The sequence below is a fragment of the Scyliorhinus torazame genome, chromosome 11 (genome assembly GCF_047496885.1).
Source record: "Scyliorhinus torazame isolate Kashiwa2021f chromosome 11, sScyTor2.1, whole genome shotgun sequence".
In the NCBI taxonomy this organism is placed as follows: Eukaryota; Metazoa; Chordata; class Chondrichthyes; order Carcharhiniformes; family Scyliorhinidae; genus Scyliorhinus; species Scyliorhinus torazame.
This window is the reverse complement of record NC_092717.1, coordinates 145114125-145137435: the sequence shown is the minus strand read 5'-3', so window position 1 is coordinate 145137435 and position 23311 is coordinate 145114125. Positions and strand designations below refer to the sequence as shown.

Here is a 23311-nt window from a genome sequence, read left to right as displayed (position 1 = left end):
ATACCATTTCCTACGGGTCCCTTTTGGCGTCACAAACGGGGTCTCGGTCTTCCAACGGGAGATGGACCGAATAGTTGATCAACATGGGTTACGGGCCACGTTCCCGTACCTCGACAATGTAACCATCTGCGGCCACGATCAGCAGGACCACGACGCCAACCTCCAAAAATTCCTCCAGACCGCCAAAGCCTTGAACCTCACGTACAACGAGGACAAGTGCGTTTTTAGCACCGATCGGCTAGCCATTCTGGGCTACATAGTGCGCAATGGGATAATAGGCCCCGACCCCGAACGTATGCGCGCACTCATGGAATTTCCCCTCCCGCACTGCCCAAAAGCCCTGAAACGCTGCCTGGGGTTCTTTTCGTACTACGCCCAGTGGGTCCCCCAGCACGCAGACAAGGCCCGCCCCCTAATACAGACCACAACCTTCCCTCTGTCGACAGAGGCTTGCCAGGCCTTCAGCCGCATCAAAGCGGACATCGCAAAGGCCACGATGCGCGCCATCGACGAGTCCCTCCCCTTCCAGGTCGAGAGCGACGCCTCCGACGTAGCTCTAGCGGCTACCCTTAACCAAGCGGGGAGACCCGTGGCCTTTTTCTCCCGAACCCTCCACGCCTCAGAAATCCGCCACTCCTCAGTGGAAAAGGAAGCCCAAGCCATAGTGGAAGCTGTGCGACATTGGAGGCATTACCTGGCCGGCAGGAGATTCACTCTCCTCACTGACCAACGGTCGGTAGCCTTCATGTTCGATAATGCACAGCGGGGCAAGATTAAAAATGACAAGATCTTAAGGTGGAGGATCGAGCTCTCCACCTTCAACTATGAGATCTTGTACCGGCCCGGAAAGCTGAACGAGCCGTCCGATGCCCTATCCCGCGGCACATGTGCCAAAGTCTTTGTGCGCTACAGGCCCTCTCCTGGTGATTGTGGTAGAGCTTTTCCTGAGGCGACACAGAGAGGGCATCGTTAACCACACATGTGGTTCACAGTGGTGGGGGGCAGGTGTGTGATGGAAGGGTTGGGGAGGTAGCTGAAGGAAGGGGGCATGGAGGGAGGGTTGGGGCGCGCATGGAGAGTTGGGGTGGATTCTCATGTGGGGGTGGATAGGTCTCGTGGGGGAGGCACTGGTATCTACTGCTGTCCAGTGTAGGTTGTTGACTTTTATTTGGCACCGGAGGCCAGTCCTCCTGGTCACACTCCCAACGCTCACAGCCGCCGCCACCTTTTCCCATGCAGCACTGGCAGCCCTGTGACTGACCCTCCGGGACCCACTGGGGAACAGGATATCTCTCCTGGCCTCCACCTTCATCTAGGGCAGCATGGTAGCACACGTGGCTAGCACTGTGGTTTCACAGCGCCAGGGTCCCAGGTTCGATTCCATGCTGGGTCACTGTCTGTGCGGAGTCTGCACGTTCTCCCCGTGTGTGCGTGGGTTTCCTCCGGATGCTCCAGTTTCCTCCCACAGTCCAAAGATGTGCAGGTTAGGTGGATTGGCCATGCTAAATTGCCCTTAGTGTCCAAAAAGGTTAGGAGGGGTTATGGGGATGGGGTGGAAGTGAGGGTTTAAGTGGGTCGGTGCAGACTCGATGGGCCGAATGGCCTCCTTTTGCACTGTATGTTCTATGTTCTAGGAGCCTCCCCAGAACTGCATCCCTGAATCTGGGGCTGGTCTCCTGAGCGGCTTTGTTGCGAGCTGGCTGGGGTTTGGCTGAGCAAGTGATGCTTCAGTGCTGCTCGACCTTGTTAGCGGGGGTCTGGCGAGTGCGGTGCCACCGAATCAGCTGGCGAGCCTTCATTTATGGCAAGAAGCAGGTGGGGCCTCGCTAAGTGGACCAATTAACGTTGAATAGCGTTGCCGGCCTCGCTAGGCTGGGCTTGACTAGACCATTAAATCACGCCCTTTATCTCATGTTAATAGTCACATAAAACAAACATCTAAAACTGATAAAATGAAATGATCTCACCTGTGAAAGCCCCTCCTGTGCATATGGTGCCTTCATTTACCTTTGCGAATGCTGATCTTTGTACCACCTCCCCCACCTGGCAGCAGCATTGGAGGTAGCCCACTGACTATTCTGTCCTGTTGACCCTGATTACCGTGGCGATTATCCTCCGGCTGGCAGAGCTTGTGAAGGTGCTGCCTGGGAGAATGCATTCAGCACCATGGCTGGGCACTCCTCAGTTTTCTCGGCCTCATCAGATGCCACGGTCACTGGCAGAGGAGCGGAGGAGTTGCTTCCGTCTTCTGGACCACCATGAGAGGACCCCACAGAGACAAGCAACTCATCCGTCAGCATGAAGTTAGTTGCACTTCACTGTTGACCATTGAAGGATGGGCACCCAGCAGAGAGACTGGGTGCTTCATTCATTTTCACTGCCACTACATATATTCTTTCAGTTATAGCAGCACATCATACAAACACAGTGCTGCACAATCACTAACGTTCTGCCCTCTGTCTCTTGTCGGACAAGTTGACACACAATCAACATATGCAGTTGCTGGTTAGGTTAATTCCCACCCCACCTCTCCAGGAAGCCCCGGCAATTCTGGGTATATGCAAATGGGACAAAAACCTGGAAACATGACTCTGCTGTTATTCCATTTCTTTCAGCATTGGAAACTGGATCTGATCAGAAATTCAGGAAAATTGACCTTTAAAATTTACCTCCAGTGATCTCAGGATGCAGAGAAGCAATGCGGTCAACCATTAATGTACAGTGTAAGTTCAACCTGGAATTTATTGTATGCCAAAAGCAGTATGTGAATACCTAACATGTTTGCATTATGTTCCTCTACTCGGTAATTTAACAGGGATTTAATTTCAACGTCTGAGTGCTTTATCAAAACATTGCCAGTATAATGTCATATGAACACATTAAGTGTGCTCTAATGTGGTGATTGTCACTTCAAAACCAGCTTTACTGAGTAAGGGTTATGTGGTCTGAACAACCAACCAACACCAAGCACAGGAAATCTCGGTAGCACAGTTGTTAGCACTGTTGCTTCACAGCGGCAGGGTCGCAGGTTCGATTCCCGCTTGGGTCACTGTCTGCGTGAGTTTCCTCTGGGTGCTCCGGTTTCCTTCCACAAGTCCCGAAAGATGTGTCTGTTAGGTGAATTGAACATTCTGAATTCTCTCTCAGTGTACCTGAACAGGTGCCGGAGTGTGGCGACTAGTGTGTCACAGTAACTTAATTGCAGTGTTAATGTAAGCCTACTTGTGACACTAATAAAGATTATTATTATTGATCTCCCTCAGGGGAGGACCTTTTCCTAGTTAAAACAAGAGTGCACTATGGACTAGCTTGACCCACACAACAAATGAAGCAACCTTGGAAAAAAGTTGTTTTTTCAACTAAAGAAGCCTCCAGGAGTACATCTTCACAGCTAATATCATACATAGTAACTTGCATTCTCTAAAGTCGTAAGTTCAATATAATACGCATGCATCAGTACAGCCTGAAGTTTGTCATAGAGTAATTTGAAACCATAATGTAAAAGCAAACAAGATGATGGTTTTGTGAATGTTTGCAATTCAAATGTGACATTACTGGAACAAAAATGCAGTGATTAAATATCATGGGCGAAATTCCCCTACCCGCCCCGCCACATTTCTGCCCCGACCGGCCGGCGGGAGTCTCCGTAACACCGGCCGGTCAATGGGGTTTCCCATTGTGGGGCAGCCCCACGCCGTCGGGAAACCCCCGGGCGCCGGCAAAACGGAGACACCCGCCGGCGGAGAATTACGCTCCATGTTCTTGAAAGAATATATCGCAGCCTACTCACCTGTAGATGTTAGTAAGGCTCTTTTCCACATAACATTTTTTCTCAGATCCTTTGAAGCTGGACAATAGTTATCAGAAGAGAAAATAAAATTATATCTTCATATCAATGTCAAACTCTGATTTTCCACTTTTCCAAACCAGTTAACTTGATTATATAAGAATGACATTGTCAATCTAAGCAATATTTTTATTGTGGATTAATGTCACAAAGGAGTCCTTAAAATCCAAAGAAAATGCTGGAAATGCTCAGCAGGTTTGGTAGCATCTGTGGAGAGAGACAAGGAGTTAATGGCCGAAATTCTCCACTTGCGCCACCAGTAGTGGAGTTACCGATGAGGCAGAGAATCCAGTGGTTGTGAAGAAAATGGCGTCGATCTATTTCCAATGCTCCGGGGTGGCGCTGCCTTTGGGATCGCGGTTTGTGCCCCGAACCAGTGGGATGATGCAAATGGGGCACCCCAGCCCCGCCGGGCACTGGGCCAGCAGCTCCAGTGTCCTCAAGCGACCACTCACCTCCTCAGATCCCCTCAGCAGCCATTGCACCAGCTTTACGTTTTTAAGGAGTACTAAATGACGCTCATGTTATATCTCGTTGGGAACCAGTTAATTCCCAGGATGTCATTGCATTTGACTTCAATCTCGCAAATAAGATGGAAATTAATGCAAAGTAGGGTTAATGAAAAACTCGCCATATTTGGGCGAGATCTGAAACTTGCCATGGTAGTGGGCCGGATAGATAGCAAAGTGATTCTCACTCGGTGTGAATTTTGCCATGGGAATGGGCTGGTTAGATGGCAAACTGATTCATGCCCGGCGTGAATCTCGAATTTGGCCTTCCTTGCTATTTAACTGGCATGCCCAGATCTGCGCCAGGTACAACGCAATGGTAAAATTGCCCTCATAGTCTTCCAAATGGAGAGTTTCGCCCAATGTTTCAGGTGTTGACCTTTCTTCAGGACTGAGAAAAGTTAGAATTAAGGAAGGTGAAATCTGAGAGGGTGGTAAAAGAACAAAAAATATTCTCTGTTTGCAACTTTCCTGGGTTCATATGAAAGATCACAACCTTGCATGTTATAGCTACTTCTCCGCAGATGCTGCCAGATCTACTGAGTACTTTCTGCATTTTCTGTTTCCAATTCAAATTTCCAGCGTTAGCAGTACTCGGCTTTCTTTTCAGATTTTTATATCAGTCTGGGCTGATTTCTGAACTGGGTCTCAAAGTCGAAAGGGGAGCGTCTTAACACCTGATTGAAAGTATCAAGTGAAATAGGTGCTCTGTGCTCCAGTGGGTTTGTGCACGTCAGGAGGAAAGTTTTGATTTTAATTAAGAAATTCTCCTAACGAGCAAATCCCAACATGAATAATTGTACAGCAGTTGTCCATAAACAGTAATAAATACTGTTCAGATTAACAATCACCGATTAGAATTCTCATAAAGTTTTATTTGTTCCTGTACAAAATGACTTGTACTTACATAATGTAAAACATTTAATTAAAATAGGATGTACAGGATCAAACCCCTCTCACACATCATTCTTAAGCGCTTTAGTCTTGAGTATTTCAGGTTAAATTCTTGGGTTTATCTTAAACTACTATAAAATTGTTGTGTGACAAAGCTGGGTAAAGAAATTGCAGCTGAGGTATAACTCACGCCCATGCTTTGTGTTTAAATGGGCACTCAGATAGTGCGCCATTTTCAGCTTACTTTCACTAAACTCTGGGGCGAAATTCTCCTACCCGCCCCGCCACATTTCTGCGCTGACCGGCCGGCGGGAGTCTCCGTAACGCCGGCCGGTCAATGGGGTTTCCCATTGTGGGGCAGCCCCACGCCGTCGGGAAACCCCCGGGCGCCGGCAGAACGGAGACTCCCGCCGGCGGAGAATGACGCCCCAGGTCTTTTTAACATCACTTTGGAAGCAATTTGTTTGTGTTTGATGAAAATGACACAAATATACCTCAATAGAATATTCAAACCAGATGATTAGCCACAAGTGACATTGGGAAATGCTGAAGAAAAAAAGAAATCTGTCCCTTGGGCAAAGGACTATTGTCCCAATATCACCTGTGGTCACAGTAATGTCCACCAGTCTAGCATTGGGTGGCTCCATCTCATCCGAGTCGAACAGTATACACATTTAAAATGCTAATCTGGTTTCTTTCACTGATCTGTTTGGATATTTAACCGAAACAACGTGAATGTGGCACAGTCTCCCACCACCATCAAATGGAAATCTTGAGTTGAGGCCAGGAGGAGCAGGAGTTCTTCAACTGCACAAGCCTAGCCTGGGCTACCATTTCCCTGTCCGCTCTGTTCCACAGAATGTTCCCCCACCCTCAGTTCTCTATTTTCTGGCAGGTAGCTCAGTTTAACATTGTGACAATTTCCAGCCACAGCTTGTTGAGCCAGTCCTCAAAATGTACCAGGTGGGAATTTCCTGGCAGGAATAGCATGTGACCAAGTGGCACATTCTATCTCTAGCTGCCCAGATTCCATACTGGCGATAATCCACCCCATAATTTCTGAGCTGGGCATGCAGTATTTAACAATTAAATTGTGGATTACCATGGAGACCACATGACCTTGATAGGAGTGTCTTCCATCTGCTCCAGATGTTAGTCTGGGTGAAGTTCACCTTAAATCCCAGTGGTGAAGACTTTGTGCCACCCAGATCCCGTTAATTACTCTTTTTTTTTAATAGTCCATTTCAATGGAAGATCTATCAATAGCGTATTTTTCTCTGGTTAAAAGGGAGATGGTTTGAAAAGAGCTTTGCTGTACACAGCTTTTAATTAGCTCAAAGGAACGAAGTAAATGAGTACGTACCCATACTGATGAATACTATGAGTCCAATTAGTCCCACACACAGTCTAACACATAGACTTCTTTTGGGTTGTTGCATTTTATATTCTTCACTGTTCGCCTTTAACAAGAAAAGAACGTCATTTGAATTTTGAGACTGATCATAAAACATGAACTGCAGTCCCAGACATGTTCTATCCGGAAGGTGTAGTGCAATAGAACATTTAACTGCGTGTATGTTTCACAAGAATTAAGATTAGTGATTGGAGTCCCATTGGCTGCAGAAACATGCAGGAGCTCCTACGCACCTTACCAATGACAGTTTGTTAATTAAACCCCCACAATGGTTTTTACATAATGATAATGGATCAGATTTTCCTGAAGTCTTGCGTCGTGGTAATTGCTACATAGGGGGGAATATAGCCAAAGAAAGCAAAAATTCTGGAAACGATGAAGCCATGCCATAGTTCCCCAGCTCTTTGTTCATCAAGGAAACAAAGGACTTTGTGCAAGCCTGGCATTTTCTAATCCTTTTCCCCTCATGCAGACCTCAAGTGGCAGTCATGTATCACTGATGGATAGTCATTCAGATCAATACTGATATCGAAAGTATCACAGACACATTTCACAGACAGTTAATTTTCCTAAAAGTTGTGCTTTCCTGATCAGTGATTGCTTTATAGAAATCATCCTGAGCTATCAATCTACGGTCTTTAGTTTCCTGAATGGCAACATGCACCTTGTTTCAAAAGTTTGGTTTGTATAATTCATGGAAATTTGCACACTGAACCAGCCAGCTAACAGGCACCCTTGGTAGGCAAGCCCGCTTCAGCTGGTAGCATATTCCCGGAGATGACTAATTACGTGGTCCCCAATGGGATTGCCGTCATAAGGATGCATTTGCAAGAGCTGGCAGTCCGAACAGAGGGCCGGAACTTCAACTACCTCAGTGATGCTATTGCTCGTGGTGGCCATTGCTGAAGTTGCACCTGCAGGGTAAGGATGCATTGGCCTGGTACCATCGGCAATAGGTAATAGTAATAATCTTTATTAGTATCACAAGTAGGCTTACATTAACACTGCAATGAAGTTACTGTGACAATCCCCTAGTCGCCACACTCCGGTGCCTGTTCGGGTACACTGAGGGAGTATTCAGGATGTCCAATTCACCTAGCAAGCACGTCTTTCGGGACTTTTGGGAGGAAACCGGAGCACTCGGAGGAAACCCATGCAGACACGGGGAGAACGTGCAGACTCCGCACAGACAGTGACCCAAGCCGGGAATCGAACCCACGTCCCTGGCACTGTGAAGCAACTGTGCCAACCACTGTGGGGTCTGGGGTGCCGGTACAGGTAGGCAGGACCCAGTGATCGCCTGGGGATAGGTTGTGTGGAGGGGTTACTAATGGGGCAGCCATCGCCTACCAGTACTCCCTCCATGGGTTTCACTGGATGATTTCCCCATGTGCCCCCTCTACCACTGGCAAAACACCCTTGGAGGTGGACAGAATGGTAAGAAGTCATCAAGCATTTCTTCTGATGCCTTCCTGTGCCTCTTTGCCAACCTTCACACCATCTTGCCTTCCATCAAGAGGATGGTAAAATCTCAGCTGATGTCTCTGCAAGTCATTGGAATACAACCACTAACCCAATCAGCACATGGCAATATGTTTTTCAGAAAAAATGTGGCACAGAAACTTTGTGCTGCTCACTCATGTCCAGAAAGGAACATACTCTTACAATTCACTACACACCCGGTCAGTCAATGAAAACTAGCACAACTATCGCTTTGTCACTGATTAATCTACTTCTTTCAATCTGACACAAATGTTGCTAGTTAAACACTGATCTTTGTTTATTGCCACCTTTACTGGCAGGCAAAATCATGGGCAAGTAAAATATCCGTAAGACAACAGTTGGAAGGATCACAAACTGAACCTTTCCTTTCCATTTTTAGGTTTCAGTGTGGATGTGTTTGAAAAGTAGCAATTGTATTGGATGAAAGTTTCAGAAATAGTATAACTGAACTCAGCTCTGAAAACTCTGGGCTAAATGCTTAAATGACATCTACATAAAATAGCCAGGCAGATTAAAAGCCGTCGAGAGTAAGCAAATGCTTTCAACTAGGCTCAGTAAAATGACAAACCTTTGCACTGCAGCCAAGGCAATGGATGATACGTGAAATGAAATGAAATTTGAAGTAGGCTTCAAATGAAGTTACTGTGAAAAGCCCCTAGTCACCACATTCCGGCGCCTGTTCGGGGAGGCTGTAAACGGGCTATTATAATGAGACTCGTAAGACATATGTCTGACAATCACTAAAGTCTTCGATTGCTTCTGGGCTCTATAATAATTCATTATTTCAATATTACAGTAACACATAGAGAGAGAATGGAAGTGCCTCCCCATCATGATCTGCAATTGAGGTCATTGTATTAAGCTGACTCAAAGTGCCTTTGAGTTAATAACTTAAAAGGCTAGTGTTTAGATTTACAAATATATATTAAGATATAAAAACACAGCACCAGAAAAGCCTATTAAAACCTGATCGCCAGACTGGGTGGAGTTAAAATCGAGGCAGTTGATTAACTCCACCGCTCCTGCTCCATCATCCTATTTGCTGGGGCCTCCAGGCACTTCTTTCAACCCGAAATGAAAATAGACTTGCCAAACAATTTTTCACAAAGACAATCCTCATTGAGGTAGCCTTTCTTAATCTTAATTTAGATTACACTCGAAGCAGATTAATCAAAAATTAGAGGTTGATTTCAATGATAATTTTACAATGAAGCTTTTAAATTACAGTTTCCAAAGCATTGAAGTGTTATCAGTTTTGTGATCACCAATATCAATGTTTCTTTCTGTATCCAATTTAAGTTAAAAGAAAGTCAAACCAGCATTCTCCCTGAATGCAACTTACCTCTGCCTTCTGCTCAAGGTGATTCAATTTCAGAACACTAATCAAAAAGTACTATCTCTAAAGATAATCCGTCAAATGGGTTTTATGAAGTCTGCGTAAAAGCATACGGTAATGAGTTTGAACTACTGATGCCCACTAATCAAAACTCCTGTTCTGAATTAGCAGGTTAATCCAAGCTCATTGTTCAGGTATTTGAAATTAGATCATGCATGAAGCAGGCAAAGTAACTGTGGTATGCACAGAACTTTATCACTGAACTTACTCTGCCTTGGAGATGTGTTTCTAACTTGAGTAAATTGAGATGTAGGGTGCCTCTTGACTTTATAAGCACTGGCTATAATGATAGGTTTTAAAAGTATGTAATTAATGAGACGACAGCAGCTTTCAGACCTGCTATTCATCACTTAATAACTTTGCTAACAAAACAAATGGTCTCTGTTTCCTTATATCTAATAAGAGAGCATATTCTATCTCCGAGCTAATGATGCCTACACACTGGAGTGATATTCAAGGAAGCACTGAGGCACAACATGGAAAATGATAGTTTCATATCGAGTGTATGATAGATATTCAACAGTATTTTATGAGGTATCATCATTATCAATGAAAAGGGCATCGGGGAACAAGGAACTGCTGTCATGAGTATCTGCAAACAAAATATCATGATGCATGTATGAGTGGAAATTATTTACTCAAATAAGGTGGTGAAGGCTACGCAATAATAAACTTGGATTTCAATGACATTCAATATGGTTCCACATGTGGAGCTTTTAAAGAGAATGAAATGGGATCAATTTCCTATCTGTTGTCTGGAGTTAACGGGCCATAATTCACTCAAAAAGACGTTAGTAGTCTTGCTGAGTTAGTTAAGCATCAACATTTTGAAAGGGGCTTGCCGCTGAACACTCAAAGTTTCAGGCAGTATCTCTTTTATGAAAATATAAATTAGGAGCAGGAAGAGGACACTCAGCCCCTTCAGCCTCCTCCGCCATTCAATAAGATCATGGATGATCTGATTGTAACCTCAGCCCCATGTTCCTACCTATCCCCGATAACTTTTTACCCTTTGTTAATAGTCAGGGTGTGAGGGTATAGCTAACTTTGAAGATGAATGCAATATAATACAAAAAGGCATTAGAGAAAACTTACAAACTGGGTAGCTATCTGTAGAATCTCTGCAGTGCAGAAGGTGGCCATTCGACACAAGGAGTCTGCACCGACCCTATGAAAGAATACCCCACCTAGGCCCACTACCCCCATAACCCTGCCGAATCTGCACATCTTTGGACTGTGGGAGGAAACCCGAGGACCCGGAGGAAACCCACACCGACACAGGGAGAATGTGCAAACTCCACACAGGCTGTCTACCACAGTCAATGGCTTCACATCTGGTGCTTTCTGACTTCTGGACTCTCCTGGAGGAAGAACAAAGGGCAGTTGGAACAAGTGGCCACCCATTGCCTGCAATCGTTTGCAATTTGTTTGGATTTGACAATCCACAGCCCAAAACTGTATCAGTCAGGTGACAGAAGCTTGGTGAGATGTCCTTTGCGAACCCCAGATACCTCAGCTCATCACACATCCATAAGCCTCAGTTGATGCTCCCTGAGTGACAAGGGGTACCTGCTGGAGCCCTGGGCAGGGATTTTCCTGCAGCAGAAGCGGTTTGCCATTAGACTGCCGGTGGGATCTTCTGGTCCCAACAAAGTCAGGACCTGAAAGCCCTGCCGGAAGGAAGAGCTGGAAATTCCCACCCCTGGATATGAAACCATTGCACAACCTCACCACAGAAGCACATCATCAGAGCCTTATAACGGTGCAAGCCACGCAGTTTAGGTGCTTTGACTGCTCTTGAGATGTCCTTCAATATGAGCTGGCAAGGGCCTCCTGTGTACTGATGACATGTTGCGCCCTGCACAGCCTGGCACTTCAAAGAGGAATGAAACTGGTGTCAAAAGATTTTGAGGACAGATCAAACTCCTTGAAGATGGAGGAGAAGGAGGATGGTCTAACACAGTATGACCATTCAGAGGTGCCACTGATGCCTCCTGCCATTGACCAGAATGCCAGAGAAGCCCACAGCAACCTCAACCCGGCATTCTTTAGATGAGGGTGGCGTGTCCAGCAGTGAGGTCATGCCACCTCTAATACTGTGGCAGACAGTATAACCATACCCACCACACATTCGCAAAAAACAAATCTATTCAGTGCAAAGAGCTGTTCAGTTATTACATTCTTCGCCTGGCAGCATCTCTTGGTGTGCCACTCCTCTGCATTCACCTATTCATGGTCAATATGGAATGGAACAGAAACAACAGCATCACACTTATCAGTGGACAAAGGCACAGGACTCTCTGAAATAAATGTCTTCCATGTGACACTAAATTTGATTTTCTTTGGATAACTAAGACCATTTCCACATCCTCTTTATCTTACTTCCATGTGGTGCTATTTGACTGGTGTAGAGCTGGAAGCTGCCTGTTTGTTCCAGGCTCTGACACTTTATTTGTCCATGGCAGATATCCGTTGGGTTGCAGGGCCCGTGTGGAGCCCACCAATGACAGCCCCACCTACATAAACGACGCTGGCCTTGGTCATGGGGGCAGGACATAGCATTTGATGGAGGGGCTGGGGGCATGGACCATAACCTGAGGATCCCTGAAGTAGAGTCCCAAATGCCATCATTTTGTCTACTTCCCATTCAGGGTTGATATACACTTCCCTGGAAACAAGCACTTGGCTGAATTTGAATATAGTGTTCAGGTGAGTCTTGATCATTGCTTCTCAAGATCCCTGCCATGCTATGAAGTTGTTGTTATCTGTCTACATCAAATCATTGGCCTGTTACATCTGACTCTCCATTCTTTCAATGGAGATGACCATGCGCTCAAATACCTGAGATATGAAATGAAATGAAAATCGCTTATTGTCACAAGTAGGCTTCAAATGAAGTTACTGTGAAAAGCCCCTAGTCGCCACATTCCGGCACCTGTTCGGGGAGGCTGGTACGGGAATTGAACCGTGTTGCTGGCCTGTCTTGGTCTGCTTTAAAAGCAAGCGATTTAGCCCAGTGAGCTAAACCAGCAGGCACTCATGGTGTATTGCACTGCCTCAGGAAAGTTGAATCGATTAACTCATTTTTCTCTTGGAGTTTTCTCTGTTTCGTGTATGAGCCCCACATCTGGATGCTTCCTGAGGCCTCCAATGGGGACTTTCCTTATGAATCTAGCATCTGTTCTTCTTTATATGTGAAGAGCTCCTACCTTGTGCGACCCTTTCTATTTGTGATCTTGGAGCCACCAAGGTGAGTTCGTCTGCACTGTGGGAATGTGCATGTGTCATATGACGTTGCATGCTCCAAGTTCTGGTCCTCCTCTGAAGATTGAAATGCTCCTCCATCATCTCTTGGTGTGCCTCAGGCAATGCCTCTGAGGGAGATAAAGTCATTTGTCAGTGTTGTACATCAGTGGCAGAGAAGTCAATTCCTAGCAGTCTGCAGACCATCAGATTTAATGGGCGGGATTCTCCGAAAATGGGGCTATGTCTACACGCCGGTGGGAAAACCGTCTCCAACCACTCCGGCGTCAACAGCCCCCGAAAGTGAGGAATTCTCCAATTTCTCGGGGGCTAGGTTGACGCCGGAGTGGTTGGCGCCGTTCCAGCCTGCGCCAAAGGGCCAGTACGAGTTTGCGCATGCGCGGACTGGCCGGCATATTTCCACGCATGCACAAACCGGCTGGCGTATTTCTGTGCATGCGTGGGGGTTCCCTTCTCCGCGCCGGCCCCTGGGCAATATGGCTGAGCCCTAAAGGGGCCCGGCGCGGAGGAAAGAAGGCCCCCCTCGGAACCTGCCCGCCCGCAGATCGGTAGGCCCCGATCGTGGGCCAGGCCACCGTGGGGGCCCCCCCTGGGGTCGGATCCCCCCGCAGCCCCCCAGGACTGCCCCGCACACTTACCTGCAGGTCCCGCCGTGCGTGAGGTGAATAATTCACGCCAGCGGGACTGGCCAAAACTTTACTGCCACTCGGCCCACCGGGGCCCGGAGAATCGCCGGGGGGGGGCCGCTGTCAATGGCCCCCGACCAGCGTGGCGGGGATCCCGCCAGCCCCCGGAAAACGGCACCGGAGAGTAGGGCAGCCTGCGATGGGGCGGCGGAGCGAGATTCACGCCTCCCACTGGGGATTTTCCGACCCGCCGCAGGGTCGGAGAATCCCGGCCAATATATTGATGTGAATGGTTCAAAATAGGTGTCAAGTGAGTGCCAAGTGGCATTGTAATACTTGCACATGGTCTCTGAGCCACCCCCATCTCTGCCACCCTGCTGATTTCTAGAGCTACCTCCACCATTGCTTTATGCAATGAGAAAAGGCAGATAGTTAGCACTATTAGGAGTACAGTCTTTTCGCAGAATGTAAATCTGCCATTTGGGATGGGGAACGGTAGATCAGCACACAGCGTATGAATGTCTTGCTGTCTGTGGAAATGGAGAGTTAAAGAGGAGCTGAAATGATGTGTGCCTCAGAGGATAGTCATACTGCAGACAGCAATCGAAGTGAGAAAATGTCAGCTAAGGGTTCTAAGGCACGTATCTTGCCAAATCTCATGAACCATTTCCTGCATCGAATCACATCCTTTGCAACACATTCTGGCAGCTCGCCTCCATTGCGACCTCCAGCCATGTCTACTTTGAGGCTGGCTGGCCTCCTCCTGCCATTCTCTGGAGAAAAGACCTGCTCCCATGACTGACTGGACTGCTTCCAATATCACCTCCAGAGATGCATGAAGTATGGAGCTGGCCATCCTGGCCTCTCATCTATTCTTCTCTTTCATGCCTGACTGAGCAAACCTCATTAAACAATGCTGCCACTATGTGGGTGTTTTCCCATTAAATACTGATCCTTCATTAGTGTTTCAGATGCTTCATCTCGCCTGATCTCCCTAATTGGACAGCAATCCTGGTCACAGCCTCTTCAATGGGTGGCCCCAAGTAAGATGCGCCAGGAAGGTGCTACACGTTCCAAAGCCGGAATTGGTCCTGGCATCTTGCCAGAGATGGAGGTGGTATGAAACCAGCCAATGTTTCTAATTGTGAAAGAATCTAAAACAAATGGCTAAATATACAACATAGTTACCAATAAATCACAAAGGGAAATAAGGGGGGAACCTTTTATCGAGAGTGGGCTAAAGGTAGACAAGTCTCCTGGCCCTGATGGAATGCATCCCAGAGTGCTAAAAGAGATGGCTAGGGAAATTGCAAATGCACGAGTGATAATTTACCAAAATTCACTAGACTCTGGGGTGGTTCCGATGGATTGGAAATTAGCAAATGTGACACCACTGTTTAAAAAAGGAAGTAGGCCCCAAGTAAGATTTCGGCGGCGGGAGAACAGCTGGTGAGTCAGTTTCAGCGGGAGCACTGCGGAAGGAGGTTGCTGGGAGGTAAGTCAACCTTTAAAAGCACTTGTCTTTGCAGGGGCAGGCCAGTCAATTTCGGCGGGAGAACAGCTGGTGAGTCAGTTTCAGCGGGAGCATTGCGGAAGGAGGTTGCTGGGAGGTAAGTCAACCTTTAAAAGCACTTGTCTTTGCAGGGGCAGGCCAGTCGATTTCGGCGTGAGAACAGCTGGTGAGTCAGTTTCAGCGGGAGCATTGCGGAAGGAGGTTGCTGGGAGGTAAGTCAACCTTTAAAAGCACTTGTCTTTGCAGGGGCAGGCCAGTCGATTTCGGCCGCGTGAGAACAGCTGGCTGGTTAGTCAATTTCAGCAGGAGCTGAGAATTTTTCTTTTTTTTAAATTAGTTTTTTAGGCGGGATCAGGAAGTCGACCCGCGGACGTCTGGGAAGACCCTCACCAATAAATTCTGGTGGAGAGGAAACCCGAGACACTACACGTGTAGTGTCTCCCACCCGCCCTCCTCCTCTAACCTAATAATAAAACCCATTGGTCTGAGGTAAGTACCATATTTTATTATATTATTATTATTTTTTATAAAAATTTAATTTAGTTGTTAGCCAGATCTTGGTAGAAAGTTAGAGGAATGGCAGGGAAGGGAGTGCAATGTTCCTCCTGCAGGATGTTTGAGGTGAGGGATGCAGTTAGTGTCCCTGCTGATTTTACCTGCAGGAAGTGCTGCCATCTCCAGCTCCTCCAAGACCGAGTTAGGGAACTGGAGCTGGAGTTGGAAGAACTTCGGATCATTCGGGAGGCAGAAGGGGTCATAGATAGCAGCTTCAGGGAATTAGTTACACCAAAGATTGGAGATAGGTGGGTAACTGTAAGAGGGACTGGGAAAAAACAGTCAGTGCAGGGATCCCCTGCGGTCGTTCCCCTGAGAAACAAGTATACCGCTTTGGATACTTGTGGGGGGGACGACTTACCAGGGGTAAGCCATGGGGTACGGGCCTCTGGCACGGAGTCTGTCCCTGTTGCTCAGAAGGGAAGGGGGGAGAGGAGCAGAGCATTAGTAATTGGGGACTCTATAGTCAGGGGCACAGATAGGAGATTTTGTGGGAGCGTGAGAGACTCACGTTTGGTATGTTGCCTCCCAGGTGCAAGGGTACGTGATGTCTCGGATCGTGTTTTCCGGGTCCTTAGGGGGGAGGGGGAGCAGCCCCAAGTCGTGGTCCACATTGGCACCAACGACATAGGTAGGAAAGGGGACAAGGATGTCAGGCAGGCTTTCAGGGAGCTAGGATGGAAGCTCAGAACTAGAACAAACAGAGTTGTTATCTCTGGGTTGTTGCCCGTGCCACGTGATAGTGAGATGAGGAATAGGGAGAGAGAGCATTTAAACACGTGGCTACAGGGATGGTGCAGGCGGGAGGGATTCAGATTTTTGGATAACTGGGGCTCTTTCTGGGGAAGGTGGGACCTCTACAGACAGGATGGTCTACATCTGAACCTGAGGGGCACAAATATCCTGGGGGGGAGATTTGTTAGTGCTCTTTGGGGGGGTTTAAACTAATGCAGCAGGGGCATGGGAACCTGGATTGTAGTTTTAGGGTAAGGGAGAATGAGAGTATAGAGGTCAGGAGCACAGATTTGACGTCGCAGGAAGGGGCCAGTGTTCAGGTAGGTGGTTTGAAGTGTGTCTACTTCAATGCCAGGAGTATACGAAATAAGGTAGGGGAACTGGCAGCATGGGTTGGTACCTGGGACTTCGATGTTGTGGCCATTTCGGAGACATGGATAGAGCAGGGACAGGAATGGATGTTGCAGGTTCCGGGGTTTAGGTGTTTTAGTAAGCTCAGAGAAGGAGGCAAAAGAGGGGGAGGTGTGGCGCTGCTAGTCAAGAGCAGTATTACGGTGGCGGAGAGGATGCTAGATGGGGACTCTTCTTCCGAGGTAGTATTGGCTGAAGTTAGAAACAGGAAAGGAGAGGTCACCCTGTTGGAAGTTTTTTATAGGCCTCCTAATAGTTCTAGGGATGTAGAGGAAAGGATGGCGAAGATGATTCTGGATATGAGCGAAAGTAACAGGGTAGTTATTATGGGAGACTTTAACTTTCCAAATATTGACTGGAAAAGATATAGTTCGAGTACAATAGATGGGTCGTTTTTTGTACAGTGTGTGCAGGAGGGTTTCCTGAAACAATATGTTGACAGGCCAACAAGAGGTGAGGCCACGTTGGATTTGGTTTTGGGTAATGAACCAGGCCAGGTGTTGGATTTGGAGGTAGGAGAGCACTTTGGGGACAGTGACCACAATTCGGTGACGTTTACGTTAATGATGGAAAGGGATAAGTATACACCGCAGGGCAAGAGTTATAGCTGGGGGAAGGGCAATTATGATGCCATTAGACGTGACTTGGGGGGATAAGGTGGAGAAGTAGGCTGCAAGTGTTGGGCACACTGGATAAGTGGGGCTTGTTCAAGGATCAGCTACTGCGTGTTCTTGATAAGTATGTACCGGTCAGACAGGGAGGAAGACGTTGAGCGAGGGAACCGTGGTTTACCAAGGAAGTGGAATCTCTTGTTAAGAGGAAGAAGGAGGCCTATGTGAAGATGAAGTGTGAAGTTTCGGTTGGGGCGATGGATAGTTACAAGGTAGCGAGGAAGGATCTAAAGAGAGAGCTAAGACGAGCAAGGAGGGGACATGAGAAGTATTTGGCAGGAAGGATCAAGGAAAACCCAAAAGCTTTCTATAGGTATGTCAGGAATAAGCGAATGACTAGGGAAAGAGTAGGACCAGTCAAGGACAGGGATGGGAAATTGTGTGTGGAGTCTGAAGAGATAGGCGAGATACTAAATGAATATTTTTCGTCAGTATTCACTCAGGAAAAAGATAATGTTGTGGAGGAGAATGCTGAGCCCCAGGCTAATAGAATAGATGGCATTGAGGTATGTAGGGAAGAGGTGTTGGCAATTCTGGACAGGCTGAAAATAGATAAGTCCCCGGGACCTGATGGGATTTATCCTAGGATTCTCTGGGAGGCCAGGGAAGAGATTGCTGGACCTTTGGCTTTGATTTTTATGTCATCATTGGCTACAGGAATAGTGCCAGAGGACTGGAGGACAGCAAATGTGGTCCCTTTGTTCAAAAAGGGGAGCAGAGACAACCCCGGCAACTATAGACCGGTGAGCCTCACGTCTGTAGTGGGTAAAGTCTTGGAGGGGATTATAAGAGACAAGATTTATAATCATCTAGATAGGAATAATATGATCAGGGATAGTCAGCATGGCTTTGTGAAGGGTAGGTCATGCCTCACAAACCTTATTGAGTTCTTTGAGAAGGTGACTGAACAGGTAGACGAGGGTAGAGCAGTTGATGTGGTGTATATGGATTTCAGCAAAGCGTTTGATAAGGTTCCCCACGGTAGGCTATTGCAAAAAATACGGAGGCTGGGGATTGAGGGTGATTTAGAGATGTGGATCAGAAATTGGCTAGCTGAAAGAAGACAGAGGGTGGTGGTTGATGGGAAATGTTCAGAATGGAGTACAGTCACAAGTGGAGTACCACAAGGATCTGTTCTGGGGCCATTGCTGTTTGTCATTTTTATCAATGACCTAGAGGAAGGCGCAGAAGGGTGGGTGAGTAAATTTGCAGACGATACTAAAGTCGGTGGTGTTGTCGATAGTGTGGAAGGATGTAGCAGGTTACAGAGGGATATAGATAAGCTGCAGAGCTGGGCTGAGAGGTGGCAAATGGAGTTTAATGTAGAGAAGTGTGAGGTGATTCACTTTGGAAGGAATAACAGGAATGCGGAATATTTGGCTAATGGTAAAGTTCTTGAAAGTGTGGATGAGCAGAGGGATCTAGGTGTCCATGTACATAGATCCCTGAAAGTTGCCACCCAGGTTGATAGGGTTGTGAAGAAGGCCTATGGAGTGTTGGCCTTTATTGGTAGAGGGATTGAGTTCCGGAGTCGGGAGGTCATGTTGCAGCTGTACAGAACTCTGGTACGGCCGCATTTGGAGTATTGCGTACAGTTCTGGTCACCGCATTATAGGAAGGACGTGGAGGCTTTGGAGCGGGTGCAGAGGAGATTTACCAGGATGTTGCCTGGTATGGAGGGAAAATCTTATGAGGAAAGGCTGATGGACTTGAGGTTGTTTTCGTTGGAGAGAAGAAGGTTAAGAGGAGACTTAATGGAGGCATACAAAATGATCAGGGGGTTGGATAGGGTGGACAGTGAGAGCCTTCTCCCGCGGATGGATATGGCTGGCACGAGGGGACATAACTTTAAACTGAGGGGTAATAGATATAGGACAGAGGTCAGAGGTAGGTTCTTTACGCAAAGAGTAGTGAGGCCGTGGAATGCCCTACCTGCTACAGTAGTGAACTCGCCAACATTGAGGGCATTTAAAAGTTTATTGGATAAACATATGGATGATAATGGCATAGTGTAGGTTAGATGGCTTTTGTTTCGGTGCAACATCGTGGGCCGAAGGGCCTGTACTGCGCTGTATTGTTCTATGTTCTATGTTCTATGTTCTAGGCATAAAGCGGGTAATTATTGGCCAGTGAGCTTAACTTCGGTAGTAGGGAAGATGCTGGAATCTATCATCAAGGAAGAAATAGCGAGGCATCTGGATGGAAATTGTCCCATTGGGCAGACGCAGCATGGGTTCATAAAGGGCAGGTCATGCCTAACTAATTGAGTAGAATTTTTTGAGGACATTACCAGTGCGGTAGATAACAGGGAGCCAATAGATGTGGTATATCTGGATTTCCAGAAAGCTTTTGACAAGGTGCCACACAAAAGGTTGCTGCATAAGATAAAGATGCATGGCATTAAGGGTAAAGCAGTAGCATGGATAGAGGATTGGTTAATTAATAGAAAGCAAAGAGTGGGGATTAATGGGTGTTTCTCTGGTTGGCAATCAGTAGCTAGTGGTGTCCCTCAGGGATCAGTGTTGGACCCACAATTGTTCACAATTTACATAGATGATTTGGAGTTGAGGACCAAGGGCAATGTGTCCAAGTTTGCAGATGACACTAAGATGAATGGTAAAGCAAAAAGTGCAGAGGATACTGGAAGTCTGCAGAGGGATTTGGATAGGTTAAGTGAATGGGCTAGGGTCTGGCAGATGGAATACAATGTTGACAAATGTGAGATTATCCATTTTGGTAGGAATAACAGCAAAAGGGATTATTATTTAAATGATAAAATATTAAAACATGCTGCTGTGCAGAGAGACCTGGGTGTGCTAGTGCATGAGTCGCAAAACGTTGGTTTATAGGTGCAACAGGTGATTAAGAAGGCAAATGGAATTTTGTCCTTCATTGCTAGAGGGATGGAGTTTAAGACTAGGGAGGTTATGCTGCAATTGTATAAGGTGTTAGTGAGGCCACACCTGGAGTATTGTGTTCAGTTTTGGTCTCCTTACTTGAGAAAAGACGTACTGGTACTCGAGGGTGTGCAGAGGAGATTCACTAGGTTAATCCCAGAGCTGAAGGGGTTGGAGTACGAGGAGAGTTTGAGTAGACTGGGACTGTACTCGTTGGAATTTAGAAGGATGAGGGGGGATCTTATAGAAACATATAACATTATGAAGGGAATAGATAAGATAGATGCGGGCAGGTTGTTTCCACTGGCGGGTGAAAGCAGAACTAGGGGCATAGCCTCAAAATAAGGGGAAGTAGATTTAGGACTGAGTTTAGGAGGAACTTCTTCACCCAAAGGGTTGTGAATCTATGGAATTCCTTGCCCAGTGAAGCAGTAGAGGCTCCTTCATTAAATGTTTTTAAGATAAAGATAGATAGTTTTTTGAAGAATAATGGGATAAAGGGTTATGGTGTTCAGGCCGGAAAGTGGAGCTGAGTCCACAAAAGATCAGCCATGATCTCATTGAATGGCGGAGCAGGCTCGAGGGGCCATATGGCCTACTCCTGCTCCTAGTTCTTATGTTCTTATGTTCAAATGTGGAACACTCTACCATGACAAACAGTTGAATCAAGTATCTTAGATAACAGAAGCTAAACAAGCACATGAGAGAGAAAGGAATAGAAAGATATGCTGAAAGTCTGAGATGATGCAGATGGACTGGGAGGAGGGCTTTTTTGGAGTATAAAGGCTAACATCGACTAGTTGGGTTGTACATTCTAGATAATTTTCCAGGAGTCCCAGCTTTCTGATGTTTATCCTATTGACTGTTGCAATATTATAAAATGTGATACCAAGTTATATATAAGACATTTTAAAGGTAATGGAACATAGAATTCCTACAGTGCAGAAGGCGGCCATTCGGCCAATCAAATCTGCACTGACCCTCTGAAAGAACACCATACCTAGACACACTCACCTGCCCTATCCCCATAACCCCACCTAGTCTTTGGACTCTAAGGGGCAACTTAGCATGGCCAATCCTTATGTCACTAATACTGTAAATTCACAGAACATAATTGAATACAGAAAGTGGAAATCAGGCAGTTGTGTGTAAGTAGAACAAAAATCTCTAAAGCCAGTTGTATAGGTGGTGTTGGGGGTTGGTAACAAGATAATACAAAACATGGAGTCAGGAAATCATCATTAACAATAAATCGAAAAGCCCAATTCAAGAGCAGACAACTTTGAAAACTCCCCTTCTGGCATCTTACATTGTGAGAGATTTTGTAACGAACCATGTGAAATGTTAGGCTGGGAGAAATTGCACAAGTTTATTTTAATAACAACGAAGCAGTTTATTCTCACCAGTTATGGTGAAATAGGTTAAAAGTAGAGAAGCGGGGGCAGAAATTTAAGGAGATATTTCATAACTTTCAGCAAAGATATATTCCATTACGAAAGAAAGACTCCACGAGAAGAATGCCGCATCCCTGGTTAATTAAGGGAGTTAAGGATCGTATCAAATTAAAAACAAACATACAACGCTGCAGTGATTACTGGAAGGTCAGAAGATTGGATGGATTCTAGAAGTCAACAAATGACTAAAAAAATATAAAGGGGGAGTATGAGAGAAAGCTCGCTCGAACTATAAAAGCAGTGAATAAACATTTCTACAAATATTTAAAAAGAAAAAGAATAGTGAAAGTGAATGCTGGGCCCTTAGAAGGTGAGACTGGGGAATTAGTGTTGGGAAGAAACAAAATGGCACAAGCATTGAACAGATATTTTGTGTCTGTCTTCACTGTAGAGAACCCCCAAATCATCCCAAGAGTACTTAAAAATCAAGAGGTAAAGAGAGGGAGGAAATTAAAACAATCATCTGCACCTGATGGCCTACATCCTCGGACCATAAAAGCAGCAGCTGAAGAGATAAGAGATGCATATTTTGTCCAAAATGCCCCACATTCTGGAAAGGTTCCATCAGGTTGGGAAATGGGGAACATTACATGGGGCTGGAGGTACTATGTAAAGCCATTAAAATCTATGGAAATCAGATTTAGTGACCTTAAGGGATTTGTGCCTGCAGCGAATGGATTCGTAAAATCCCATCCATATTCTAGAGACCACTTCATTTAATGGAAAGCTAATTTTCAAATGTGTCTGAATTTTAAATGCTCTAAAAATAAAATGTTAATTGTCTGATCGGCTATCTGGTAATATGAATAATTTATGTCACCTTTGGATTGCCAGTGAGTTAAAACCAATGGAACTTGTCAAAACGGCTCAGTCACGAAGGTGGAAATGGAAGCTGTGGCATTCTGGATAACTTGCAATTTATGGTGTGAGCGAGAAGAGATCGGCAAGGACAGTATTGGAGACACCCAGCTATAATGTGAATAAAAGCATGGATTAGCAGCTCAAATAAGCTTTGAGTACTTAAAAGACCAAGGCAAGAAAAAAGACATTCCTAATTTTTCGCTTTTAACAAAGCACAGAAATGATGACATTGTTTTTTGAGATGTACAGAAATAATAGTGCATTCAGTAGTTAAAGAAGCCTAACTGTCTTAGATTCTCAATTTCAGTTCAATTTTGATCTGAATTCATGCCAATCAAAAGGGCAGTCACCCCAGAGGCTTGTTGCACTCAGCAGCATAGCTTGAAATGGTTCGGAACTATATCAAAGCAACAGACTGCACGTTGATTCACTGCAAATTCGAGACTCACAAAGAGCTGCCTTTTTCTCTGAAATGCTGGGTAGAGGCCATGAAAGCAATTACATTTCAGTTAGTTAAGCTAATGCCAGACTAAGCCTTGCACTCTACATGTTAAATCATCCACACTGTCACAAGTTGTGGAAGGTTCAATTGTTTCCGTTGCCCTGTTCAAAACATATTGAGGTATGTTTGAGTTTCTAAATTCATCTATGAATTATTAATAAAAGGTTTGTACTAGCGCGGCGACGCTGTGGTTAGCACTGCTGCCTCATGGTGCCGAGGACCTGGGTTCGATACCCGCCCCGGGTCACTATCCATGTGG

At 46.1% G+C, this 23311-nt stretch overlaps 1 protein-coding gene across 2 annotated transcripts in view; it reads right to left on the bottom strand.

Moving 5' to 3' along the window:
* LOC140386018 (HERV-H LTR-associating protein 1) overlaps nucleotides 1-6679 on the bottom strand; it is a 113541-nt gene extending 106862 nt beyond the window's left edge. For both annotated transcript variants that reach the window (XM_072468632.1, XM_072468633.1), the window contains exons 1-2: nucleotides 6614-6679; nucleotides 3791-3847 (exon numbers count right to left, since the gene is read on the bottom strand). In XM_072468632.1, the coding sequence (XP_072324733.1) occupies nucleotides 3791-3847; nucleotides 6614-6617 (61 nt within the window). In that variant the 5' untranslated portion in view covers nucleotides 6618-6679. The remainder of the gene's footprint in view (nucleotides 1-3790; nucleotides 3848-6613) is intronic.
* Nucleotides 6680-23311: the final 16632 nt, after the last annotated feature.